At 38.5% G+C, this 13,470-nt stretch overlaps 2 protein-coding genes across 2 annotated transcripts in view; both read right to left on the bottom strand.

Annotated features, from left to right (window-relative positions):
* Nucleotides 1-2,398: 2,398 nt before the first annotated feature.
* On the bottom strand, nucleotides 2,399-5,839 carry LOC125670441 (uncharacterized). The gene is made up of 6 exons (XM_048905615.2): nucleotides 4,516-5,839; nucleotides 4,143-4,270; nucleotides 3,785-3,966; nucleotides 3,476-3,599; nucleotides 2,974-3,154; nucleotides 2,399-2,746 (listed from the first exon to the last, which is right to left on the bottom strand). Exons 1-6 carry the CDS (start codon nucleotides 5,171-5,173, stop codon nucleotides 2,496-2,498), a joined length of 1,524 nt encoding a protein of 507 aa, XP_048761572.2. The 5' UTR covers nucleotides 5,174-5,839; the 3' UTR covers nucleotides 2,399-2,495.
* A 1,859-nt stretch (nucleotides 5,840-7,698) lies between these two features.
* LOC125669784 (glycine dehydrogenase (decarboxylating), mitochondrial-like) overlaps nucleotides 7,699-13,470 on the bottom strand; it is a 17,300-nt gene continuing 11,528 nt past the window's right edge. Inside the window, 7 exon segments of the mRNA XM_056161411.1 lie at nucleotides 7,699-9,203; nucleotides 9,450-9,530; nucleotides 9,948-10,012; nucleotides 10,437-10,544; nucleotides 10,627-10,722; nucleotides 10,950-11,209; nucleotides 11,498-11,630. Of these exon segments, the coding sequence (XP_056017386.1) occupies nucleotides 9,036-9,203; nucleotides 9,450-9,530; nucleotides 9,948-10,012; nucleotides 10,437-10,544; nucleotides 10,627-10,722; nucleotides 10,950-11,209; nucleotides 11,498-11,630 (911 nt within the window). The 3' untranslated portion in view covers nucleotides 7,699-9,035.

Genomic DNA, 13,470 nt, shown 5'->3' with positions numbered 1-13,470 from the left:
CAATTATTTTTGCTCAAAATTCACAGTCCCTTGTCTGGGGGTTAGATCATGCCATGAGCAGCCTCTGTTTCAAGTATGTGTATATTTTTATGTTGCAGTTTGCGGTAAAATGCACACAAAAAAATTAATCTAAAAATACTACAAGCACAGGTTACAAGGTCTTCTGATGTACAGTATATACCGGTAGTGGTACCTAGTAGTTTGTATGAAGCGCCAGATTACTCAAGTAATTGAAGATATCTTTTTATTTACAACGATTTTGTAATTTTAAGGGATTCATGTCAGGGCCGTAAATTAACCTTCAATTTGGAGGAGGCAGGAAATTAGGCGGAGGTCTGGGGGGGCCCCAGACGCTGAGCACATTTTGTGCACACTGAACACGTTTCGTGCAAAATCCTTGATTCTAGGCCCTTCTAAGATGTTACTTGACTAACTCATTCTAAAAGAAAGATTTGGAATGCTTTTTAAGGGAGGTATCATGTTCTTAGTTATTGGAAACAATATAAATTCTAATGAACTTTAAATTTTAATTTTTTGGGGCTCAAAAGTTGAAGGAGGCAGCTGCCTCCTCCGCCTCCATGTAATTTACGGCCCTGCATGTGCGCATCAATTCCTAAAGACCATCAGTTCAATGTGGATGTTATATAAAGGGAGGGCATCTCTCATTAAATAGTTGCTCTCTCTCTCTCTCTCTGTAGAAGAATTATAGCGGCATGAAGTCAATTATTGTGCTCATCAACTAAGCAGAATAATTAATGCTATCAACAAGCAATATACGAAATAATTCAGAATTGAGGATATCATTAATTATATGAAGAGCTCTTTAATTGAATTGTTGGGCACATCAAATGAATTGATGATATCTTCAAACAAAGAATCTTCAATCAAAGAGTGTATGTTAATTTGGTTCCCCAAATTTTGGGACGCTCGTTTCACAATCGGTACCCGTAGGCCCGGATTCGATTCCCAATATGGGCGCTGCGTCAAACCGAATACGTTTTTAAAAATATCTGAGGTAGTGACTGTTCCTTAGTTAAGCGTCCGGCATTAGAGGCGAGTCACGAATCTTTTTGGGACAGGAGCCCTCACTGCTACGACCTAGATCGTAGGTCAAACTTTGTGGCACTTCACCTACAGCTGATGAGTGGTGACGTCTTCACTTACAGCTGATGAATGGTGTCGTCTTCACCTACAGCTGATGAGTGGTGACGTCTTCACCTACAGCTGTTGACTGGTGACGTCTTCTCCTACAGCTGATGAGTGGTGACGTTGTCTACGCTACGGCCTAGAGCATAGGTCAAACTTTGGCACTTCACCTATAACTGATGACTGGTGACGTCTTCACCTACAGCTGCAATCGTAACTACTCGGCTATTCCCGTAACCGCAAATGAACGGGTTATGGAATATGATGAGCGCGTGATCCGATTAATACAACTGATGAGTGGTGACGTCTTCACCTACAGCTGATGAGTGGTGATGTCTTCACTTACAGCTGGTGAGTGATGACGTCTTCACCTACAGCTGATGAGTGGTGACGTCTTCTCCTACAGCTGTTGACTGGTGACATCTTCTCCTACAGCTGATGAGTGGTGACGTTGTCTACACTACGACCTAGAACGTAGGTCAAACTTTGTGGCACTTCACCTACAGCTGATGAGTGGTGACGTCTTCACCTACAGCTGTTGACTGGTGACATCTTCTCCTACAGCTGATGAGTGGTGACGTTGTCTACGCTACGACCTAGAGCGTAGGTCAAACTTTGTGGCACTTCACCTACAGCTGATGAGTGGTGACGTCTTCACCTACAGCTGGTGAGTGGTCACCTCTTCACTTTACAGCTGATGAGTGATGACGTCTTCACCTACAGCTGATGAGTGATCACGTCTTCACCTACAGCTGATGAGTGGTGACGTCTTCACTTACAGCTGATGAGTGGTGACGTCTTCACTTACAGCTGATGAGTGGTGACCTCTTCACCAACAGCTGATGAGTGGTGACGTCTTCACTTACAGCTGATGAGTGGTGACCTCTTCACCAACAGCTGATGAGTGGTGACGTCTTCACTTACAGCTGATGAGTGGTGACCTCTTCACCAACAGCTGATGAGTGGTGACGTCTTCACTTACAGCTGATGAGTGGTGACCTCTTCACCAACAGCTGATGAGTGGTGACGTCTTCACTTACAGCTGATGAGTGGTGACGTCTTCACCTACAGCTGATGAGTGGTGACCTCTTCACCTACAGCTGATGAGTGGTGACATCCCTACATGAGTGACAGATTATCGAATGGGACGTGAAAACAAATCGATATTTTTTTTAACAAAACAATAAGGCGAATTCGGAAGGACGGACACACACTGATCCGATTTCTTGTCACAAAAAGAGAAGGAAAGAGAAACAATTTATAAATTTATTGTACAAAAATTTTATAAATAACAAAGCACTCGCAACACATTTTCACCACATTCACACACTTATTTTACAAACGGAACTTTATTTTCCTTGATTTCCTAAGAAACCAAAGGAAGACTGTCCAGCGTTAGATCCGCCTCCTAAGTTATTTGAAAACGGTGATCCACCTGTATTAAAGCTATTTCTGCCCCCTAGACCTGATCCCTGAGCGTTGAACCCTGTCTGTGTTCCCTGGGTATTGGTGGGTGCTCCCTGATTGTTGACCCTGGTCTGTGTTCCCTGCGTGTTCACACCAGACTGGGCTCCCTGGAGGCTTGTGTCTGAACTAGAACCTACAATTCAAGGACAAAAGTGAACTTACGTCGTCATAGTATATGCCCCCTGCCTGATATATCTAAGTCGACATAGAACTCTTCCTTACTGATATCAATATCATTGTATGTGATAAGGCAATTTTCAAATACTTTACCGGATAGTGCACATTTACTGATAAAAAGAAACACCCAAAAGCATACAAATTATCGGAAGGTCTCTAAAACAGTGTATCTGTATCAATTACCTGTGCTGGGTGACCAGGCTCCCCCGGACATGACCATCAGGTCGTCTTCGGAGTATGGAGTCCTCCAGTTAGCGGGGCTGGCTCGTCCGATCGTGCAGCAGGCGATGGGGGTGCGCGCGTTCCCGTTCTGTTGACTGTTGGAGTTTGTTCCCGTGCCTTCATCATCCCGCTCCAATTTTATCTAGAAACCACAGAAGTTATTAATCTATAAAGTTTACTTGCATTTTTTTTAATTGACTGGATAATCAGAGATTTTTTTATATTGCTTTCCCAGAAAAGGTTTCTACGTAGAAACATCACACCTAATTCATCCCTCCTTACATTTGAATTAAATATGTAAAAATCATGAAACAGGTATACTCCGAAGAACAGCTGATTTTATGTACATAGAGAAAATAAATTTTATACTGCTTATTTAAATTTGTATCTATATTCAAGAAAAACAGATAAAGGTTTTTTTTGTTTGTTTTGTATTTTTCATTTGGAAAAAATATATCCTTACCACCAGCGATCTGCCCAGAATACTGCCCTGGCCCTGGAGTGAAATGACCTCATCTCTGAACTGTGTAGAAGTCACGCCCTGGGCTGACTGCAGCATGTTCCCCAAGTCTCCAACATGACGCAAGCTAGAAATATGAAGGTACCAATTTATTGATAAAACTAATTTTTCAAAATATTATCAAGGAAATAAGAACAAAATATCCCCGTCGTTGATTATGTACAACACGGGGGGGGGGGGGGGGGGGGGGGGGGGGGGGGGGGGGGGGGGGGGGGGGGGGGGGGGGGGGGGGCAAGGGTCTGGTGTACTTACAATGGGTAGCTGTTTCTGCCACCGTGACGGGACTGAGTGGGGTTGAAATGAGGTCCCACTCGGGAACATCTCTCGCCGGTGTCTCCAAATTCGTGAATATGAATTCCTCTCTGGGTATCAACAGGTGAAGTGGGAAGTCCCACCACCTGAATTCTTATATCCACCCCCGAGTCACCAAACAACTAAAACAAAATACGTTCTTGTAAAAAAAATTTCGAAGTCGTGATCAGAATTCCAAATGAGCACATTAACCAAAGTATAAAGACTCTACAAAATCATTTCAAAGCAACTTAAATTTTACACATAAATATTATGCAATTTAAAAAAAATAAAACATCTTTTTATAAAATTAACTTACAAATTGTCTGAAGTCGGCCCGTCCTTTGATACTGTTTTCCGTCGAATTAAAGTAACAAGTTGCGTAGCGATAGTTGTTCGGGTTCTGTGAGAGGCTCATAAACAGCTGCCCCCCGGCGGTGAATTGATCTGTACATATAGAATGGTGTAATTACACATTCGGGTATGTTAAAGGAAGTGTATTAGATATACCTATCATAACATCAGTCACGAAAAATTGATGGTGATTTTAACATTTGTGCAAACACATTCAGCTAGAAAATAAATCGGCGGATCATAAAACAATCCTTCTGTAATAAAAATTAAAATGCATTTTTTAAAACAAAAATACAATATAAATTTTATAACCTTGTTAATTTTTTGTGTGTACTTACTTTGATTATTTCCAGCTCCATTTGCACCAGGTAAATTGGCCCCAAGGACATTTCCAGGAACGAAAGGGTTACCAAACCTGTTGCCGACAGTTCCAAACCCACCAATGGCGTTTGGCTGAAATCCTCCGAGTCCCGGCCTATTTGCTTGTGGACCATTTTGCTGCCCCTGAGGTGGAAATCCCCCTTGGTTCTGTGGGGGAAATCCCCCTTGGTTCTGTGGAGGAAATCCCCCTTGGTTCTGTGGAGGAAATCCCCCTTGGTTCTGTGGCGGAAAAGCACCTTGGTTCTGTGGCGGTAAACCTTGATTTTGGTTCGGAAATCCACCAGGTTGCTGACCACCCTGAGGGAAGCCGCCTCCCTGATTGTCACGTTGGGGAAATCCCGGTTGCTGTCCTCCCTGAGGAAAATTCCCCCCTGGTTGTTGGCCTTGATTTGGAAAGCCACCGGGCTGCTGCCCTTGGTTGGGGAACCCACCTTGATTCTGAGGCTGGAATCCTCCTCCTTGATTCTGTTGTCCAAAATTTTGAGGAAATCCACCAGACTGTTGATTCTGGGCACCCCCAAACTGTGGAGGTCCTTGCTGGTTAAAATTATTAAACTGTGCTAAACTTGTTCCCGCAAACAAAGTCACCACGGCAATTAAAGTTACTTTCCACATTTTTTTCTGCGTAGTTCTGAACTTATAGTAATTTGATGTGTAGTCGTCAAAAGTTAGTATGTTTCTGGCGAAAAATGTGTATATTTCAATTATATGCTATCCATCAAGTGACGTAGAAATATCTGACACATGAAAGTTAGTGAATGACTTCCGTTTACTCCGCACCCCAAGGGAATATGAGTAATGACGTGGTCATGTTACGGGTACCAGCAGACCAAGAGACGCAACGCATATTTCTGGGCAGCGCGTCAGAGCGATGTGTTACGAGGGTGGAACACACCCCCTACACCATGCTGTGTGACGATTCATGTACTGCTACATCACTAAACGTAACGTTGAACGCAGGAAATCCGATTCGAAAAACAAAACTTCACAAATGTCAATTATCCCCTTTTCCGTTGAAATTCATCGCATTCTTTTGCTGTTTTTTTGTTGACAAAATAATTCCTGATATGCTCTTGGTAACACACACACACACAGAGAACGAGGGTTCAAGCCCAGTATTCCGACGGTCCGATAGTCCGACGGGCCGGTAGTCCGACGGTCCGATAGTCCGATGGTTCAATATTCCGACGGTCCGATATGTTGACCATCACCAAAAATTTTAATTAACAGAGTGAAAATTTATTCATGTCAGGCATTATTTTATGGAAATTACCAGAAACCGCCAAAATCGACACGGCCTGATTATTAATCAGACAATCAATTTTTGACCAAAATCATTCAAGTGTGAACCTACGGCGGCGTAGAAAGGCCATATATAAATATATTATTCGTTCGGACGAATTAGCTATTTGTTCGGACAAATTAGGTACAGATGTATTTGTTCCGACGAATTAGCTATTTGTTCCGACGAATTAGCTATTTGTTCGGGGGGCAGCCGGATCAAAAAGAGTTCTAACATGTAAAAAAAGAAGAAAGGGAACAATTTTAAAAAGTGGGGAGGGGATCAGAACGGAGAGTTGCAGTCTCAGAGGTCTGGCGAAACACACTAAACAAGGGGTGGGGTCGCTGGCGTTGGATCCGCCTTTGGGCATATAGATACATTATTTGAAGAAACTGGTGTCTGCGAAATTTGAAAGCAGGAAGAGCTCTTAACCTTTTATTTTATCTCTAACTGCTGAGGTGCGAGTACTTTCAATAATGGAAAAAGTTACATAGTATACCATATTATATGAATGCAATTAGGTAAGATATATATACATTATTATTGATATGTAGTGAGCCTAAATATAACTCTATACATTTGTGGTGTTGCTAAGACGGGGAATTGAAAACGGGACGGAACACAGAATTTTTTATGCAATATCAGGAGGAGGTCAGCATTTTGTAAACTCAAAAGGCTTATGAACAAGGGAAGCAGAAATTACAAAGAGAACGGGAAGACATACTCAGAATCCACCGTTTGATATACTACATACAAATACACAATATCCACATGTACACATAGATTTGTCTTCAGAGCAACAAATACTGAACTGAAACGTGTATTTATGCCGAATTGTAATCCTCTGTTCTAAAATATATGGATCCGAAATTAATTGCACATGGTATTCAATCAACTTCGGATATGAACTTTGTGCTTACTCACCCCCTTCCAACTTTTAAAACTTCGTATCTGTCAAGCCGATCAATGGGGAGGCGAATTTTATTTATATGTGGTAACTTTAACAGGGGCTTAAGATACCATTTTTAATTATTATAATTAATAGAGTTCGGTTTATACACCATTATTAATTATTATAATTAATAGAGTTCGGTTATACAATCTGTTTCGTCTCGTTTCGGTGGGTTACGTTTCGGTAGATTTCGTTTCGTTTCGTTTCGCACTTTACAGGTACCCGATGTAGGTCGAACCCGTTCAAAGTTTTCCGTTTTGCTATTGTGACGTAAAAAATCGCTCTGGCACACGGCACTTAATCCTGTTTTCTGCTGCCTATTACATAGCGATCTCTTAATGTGTCCACAAATTAACGGACTATCGGAGTGTCGGACTACAGGTGTAGCAGTGATCGCTGTCGCTGGTGATCAGGGTCGCTCTAATATAGCGGTAAATATATGCAATATCTTTTTTCTCCAACAACCTTCCATGTTAAATTAAAGTTTCCATTGTGTATTATACAGTGTATATTATAATAATGTAACATGAAAATTTAGCCATTCTTGTTATTGTTGCGTATATTCTCATTCACAAATTGTCATTAGTATCACCGTATGCTTGAGGGTCCATTATAAATTGAAATAAAGCATCTTGAAACAGCACTTTTTTTTTGCAACAACCAGCAAACTTTGGTACTGTCTATGAACTGTATAAACAACATTTGAAATTGATCCTCTCTAGTTTCAAGAAAACTGCTCGTTGGAAACAAGGATGTCGCTCTTTACCAAGTATTTAGGGAAGGGGGGGGGGGGCTTAAGTTTTCAGAACTTGTGCACATGCAAATCCCTTTGTAATCATATTACAGTAAAATATGTTCAAACCAAACCAAACTGCTCTTTACAAAAAGGCAAGGTTCACAAATGTATTTTTATAATGGTTTATTAAAATTATAATACCCATGGAGTAACACAAATGTAACATGTCACAGTGTAATGTACATTCATTGAGAAATGAATACCTCAAGATGTAGAAAGACAAATGGTTTCTGGTGTAAAGGAAATATTTCATCATCAACAGAAAACAAAAATGATGAATACTGTTATAAAGCAGCACTTAAGAGTCATGAAGATAAAAAACAATGGGAATAAAAAAATAATTAGAAATTAAATGAGATGTGCTGGAACACCTATAAAAAAAAATGCTGGGAGATTCCTGTACTGAACAGATCGTCTAGAATAAGATAACCAATAATGATAAATATTGCATATACATTCATCTATAATATCCTTCAGATATCTAATTTTCAAAAATACATCAGAGTGGAACAATTTTCCTGAGGTAAACAGCTGAACAGAAAAATGAAATCGCCAAAATTAACAAAGACAAACCAAGGCACAAAAGCAAACGCGGGGAAAATTTCAGTAAGCTTTAGCATTTGGTCTGTTCTTTTTGTAAAGTTTTAATATCAGTAGAGAGTAGCTCATATTCCTTATAGAAATCAGTGAATAGAAATTATTATAAAACTAACAAAAGAAATACAATGCCCATAATCCTGGGGGGAAAACCTTGTCCCTTTATAATTTACAATTTTGTCCTTGATTAAATGAACTGTACAAAATTTATAACATGAATCATTATTAATAGCAATCATCACACAATTCATTAAGTTGTTTGCAAATAGGAATTGGGGAAAAGTATCTCAGGAGAGAATACAAGGGGTTCCTAATTTGGTGATGAATAGGAAGTACAATCAAAGGCTTTCAGCATTTTAATGGTCGAGTCATTATCTTCCAAACTGGGCATGAAAAAGGAAAGCCGCACATGTGTGTGCATGTTTGTGTGTAAAAAATCAAAAAATAAACATGAAGACATTTAATAAAGCTTTAGTGTTTTCATTTCCAATCTTCAGAAGCTTTATATTTTGTAGCATGGCGACATTATGTTATAAATAGCGTCTTCGTGTTTCTCTTTTATTATTTTTACTTATATATATATATATATATGTAAATTATATACATGTTTATGTGTGTAAATTACATCTTTCACTTTTCTTCTTAAATGTTGTATAAATACAGTATAAAAAGCCCTTTGCTGTTTGTTAGACATCTTACAAATTACGAATAGTTAATAGGAGATTAATAAGACCTGTGTGAAGATCAGGTGTAGGAAAATCTATAAATGTACACATACAAAATGTAGCAATTTTCACAGCACTAAGTTTTCCTCTGACAACAATTTATCACAGATGTAATTCCTCCACTATCACACAGCTGCCTTAGATTTTTCCTTGCGCTTGGCAAGCTCATCAACAAAGGGGGACTCGTAGTACATCTCCATAGGAGGACAGGTACACACCAAGTTCTGGTCTCCGTAGATATCATCGATTCGGCTCACAGTGGGCCAGAACTTTGTAGAAGCTGTCACAAATGACTGCAAGAAAAGAAATGAAGTCTATTAAACGAGACCATAATTAAAAGAGAATACCAGGTACATTTGATTTCATTCACAGAATAAAATTTTAATGATCTATTTAGTAATTCTAAGTGCTAAGTTCATCAATATTACACACTGAACCAAAAGAATAAACACTGTGACTCAAAAGATGAAGACATTTATGAGACTATCATCATTAACATCAAATCTTAGTTTATGGGTGAAACAAGGAAGATCGCTTACTGCAGGGAAAACGGCAACCTCCCTGGAATATGGACGGTCCCAGTTTGATGAAAGTACCTCCGCTTGTGTATGAGGGGCCATCTGAAATGATTTACAGTGCAAACTGAATATACATGTGCATTACAGTACATTGCATGATTTTAGGTGTTTATTCCCCGGTAACTAAAGATAATGATAGATGGTCATAAGATAAAAGTTCAATCTGTTCATCTGTATCCATAATTATGACAGAATGAAGATTAGGATCACCATGATCACTCTATACCTGTGGCTCACTGAAGGTGACGAGTCAAAACAAATTGCAATAGCCATTACATATTTCCTTGTATGTTTACTTAAAACCAGGTGCATGCATTCAGACTAGTATGGCCCCACACTCTGCAGCAGTTTAGAATTAATGCAGTTTTGGCTATAAATGCAAAACATTTTTCAACCATCTTTAGTGGGTCATTGGTTCATAACCTTCATAGTGATACTGAATATGATTGTAAATTTTACCTTTATTGGGTTCATCTTGGAGTCATACTTTCCCTCTTCAATATCTCTTATTTCTTGCCTGATAGCTGTAGAATAAATATTGACATGAATTGTGAGGTAAAAAGAAATTGAATTACATGTATAATACTGTGAAATCTCTTATTTTCAAGGGGTCAAATTTAGGTGGATTTGAGAAAAATGGTATGCTTGTGGTGATTTGTTTTGATATTTGACAAGATATCTTTAAGGTATGGATTTAAGTTGTAGTTCCCTTTCTCCTGTATTTAGAGGGTTAGAACTCGTAGGTATGTTTCTATGATGCAAAAAAAAATATTACACCTTATCAAAAGTCCATGTATATGTGCTTTTACAGTTAAAAACAGCTAGGTGCTGTGAATACATAATCCTGTTGCCAATTAGTGGTGAACAAGTTCATTTTGTGAACTTTAAACTAATACTACAAGAATTAGCTTTGCATGTCAAATGATTTATCAAATTAATCATAATCACCAATCAAGGCATCACAGAATCTGTCCAATTCATCTTTATCCTCGGACTCTGTAGGTTCCACCATTAAAGTTCCAACAACAGGCCAGGAGGTGGTCGGCGAGTGAAACCCTGTCAAATAAAATAACAATAAGGGACACTAACAGTAAAATTCACAATCAAATGAACAAAAATTACTCCTGCTATTACATACCATAGTCCTGGAGTCTTTTAGCAATGTCCATGACTTCAATACCAGCAGTTTTCTTGAATTCCCTGCAGTCGATAATAAACTCATGGGCAACGCATCCTGCAAGAAAGTCATTGTGACCATATCTATCAGAAATCAATTTGTAAGCTAATAAAAGTAAAAAAAAAAATTCATGCATGAAATATAAACACTTCAGAAATTTATTATTTTACTAGAAGAAATTATAAAGTATAATTAGCTAAAATTAACATGACAATTTTTTCCAATCTGTGATGTGATAAAGCCAGCTCATTATCCATTCTTAATCATTATTCATTAACACAAACCTTGCTCATTTGTATACAGAGTCTTATAATGTCCCTCTAATCTTCTACTCATGTAGTTAGCATTTAGAATAGCAATTTCTGAGGCATGTCTAAGTCCCTTAGCACCCATCATTTTAATGTAGCCCCACGAGATGGGAAGGATTGCACTGGATCCAAAAGGAGCCGCAGACACCACTCCAAACGACTTGGCTTCTGGTCCGGTCGTTCCATACGGAGGTATGACTGGGTGAGTTGGGAGATATGGTGCTAAATGTTTCTTTCTACAGAGCAGAAAATAATTTTTAAAAAACTAGTATGACTTTTCTGATATATGCATATGCAGAAAATCAACATGATTAAATGTAAATGTATTTCTTATGCTTATAAAGATTTCACATTGTCTTATTCTACATAAAAATTAAATGAATTTAAAATCTTGTGTTCAAGCAAGTGATTTTGGTCACAGCTATCTCAAAGTATACTTAAATATCTGTAACAATGACTCAATAGGCCCTATTCCTCAACAGAAAATACCAGAAACATCTTCCACAAAATTCTTTGATTCTTACACTCCAATTGGTCCCATTCCAGGCCCTCCTCCCCCATGGGGAATACAAAATGTCTTGTGGAGGTTCAAGTGGGAGACATCAGACCCATAGTCCGATGGACGACATATTCCTACCTGCTCACAAAAACATAAAATTCATTATTCAACACTATTAACCAATAACTGTCTATTCCAGGGCTTTCAACAGATTTAAAAGTAGGAGGCTGAAATGAATAAAGTGCACCGCCACGGCACATGATACGCCCGTCACATATTGTTAACAGTATAGATTGTACCCATTAAAACATTTTTTTTTATATCACCTTAATTAAATGTCACAGTGACCTTAAAGTAGGATGCGACACACCTTCTACCTAAGATGCATTAGTTGACCAATTTTGGTGATTCTAGGTCTAACAGTTTTCAAGTTATGAGCCGGACAAGTTTTTGCCATATATGGCCATATCTTCTTAATGAAAAGTCACAGTGACCTGGTTTTAATGTGCGACACACCTTCTACCCAAGATGTATCTACAGACAAAGTTTGATGATTCTAGGCCTTGTAGTATTTAAGTTACGGGTCGGACACGAAAAAGCTAACAGACGGACGGACAGACGGATATCTTCTTAATGAAAAGTCACAGTGACCTGGTTTTAATGTGCGACACACCTTCTACCCAAGATGTATCTACAGACAAAGTTTGATGATTCTAGGCCTTGTAGTATTTAAGTTACGGGTCGGACACGAAAAAGCTAACAGACGGACGGACATGAACGCCATACCATGATACGTCCCGTCTTAAGACGGGCGTATAAAAAGTAGAAGGCGATCCAATGCTCGACGCCCTTACGGCCGGGGGTCTGGGGTAAATGACGCAAAATCCTGCATTCTGGCGGTTTCCTGGCACTTAAATGCAGCTTTGAAATTGTCATATTTTTGCCTGAAATTTTTACTTTTGCCATGAATTTATTGTTTCATATGTGAAATTTTCTGTTCATGCAAAGACTTAAAAAATTCAACATTGCAAAGTACTAATTTTGATGCAAAATGAAAAATAAAGTGCATCAAGATAACTACATGTAATTATTTTTTGCAATGCTGTATCAATTAATTTTTAAGTGTCTTTGCTTGAACAGAAACTTTCACTTTTATTTCTACATTTGTACTGAAAGTTTATAAGACTGAATTGTTTTGTAAAAAAGTTTCTACATGCAGAAAGTATTGTTGAAATGAACTAAACTGCATGTTTTGCTCACCCCAATATTTTTTTTAAATAAAACCCAAACAATCTTTATTACAAATTAATAAGTAACATTTAAATGACCTATAATTTCATTTTTCCACAAATTCAAGTTAACAGCTACAGATTTGTTGGTAACATAGAAAATTTGTGCTGAAAAATTCTACTTTCGTTTTTATTTAATACCACGTACATGGGCATTTGCAAATTAAAAAGAATAGCAAGTCTGAAATCTTTCCTGATTAAATTCTGTTTTCGCTTTAAAATTGTTGATTGATATTATACTCGTATCACTTTCACTTCTGGCCTTTTTAAAGCCGAAACTGAACAGGGTATTTGTTCTCTTCATTCCGTCAACATCATTGATTTTTACGTTCAGGACTTGTTGTTATCTTTCGGAACTTCTCGTCTGTGTTGTCACGAATTGGGTAAATCCGAGGCTTTCCGACTATTGCAATTGACGTACCTGGTATTATTTTCTACACCATCAGGTGCCGGTATTTACCTGAACTAAATTTAGCGCAAGTAAACACGTTTTTACATCCTGGTTGATACGGCCGCGATTTCTGAGTCTACTAAAGTTTGGAAGATGTTTAAAGTTTTATAAAAGTTTTTTTCATTGGACATACATTTTTGTCACTAAAGTAGCCGGCACCTAATGTTACTATAGGCGGCGGAAATCCGCCGGCTACCGGCTACTTTTGAAAGCCCTGCTATTCTAAGAAATACTTTCAGTCTAACTCAAGAGTTTCTG

The sequence above is a fragment of the Ostrea edulis genome, chromosome 4, assembly GCF_947568905.1.
Source record: "Ostrea edulis chromosome 4, xbOstEdul1.1, whole genome shotgun sequence".
Taxonomy (NCBI): domain Eukaryota; kingdom Metazoa; phylum Mollusca; class Bivalvia; order Ostreida; family Ostreidae; genus Ostrea; species Ostrea edulis.
This window is presented reverse-complemented; position numbering and strand designations above follow the sequence as displayed.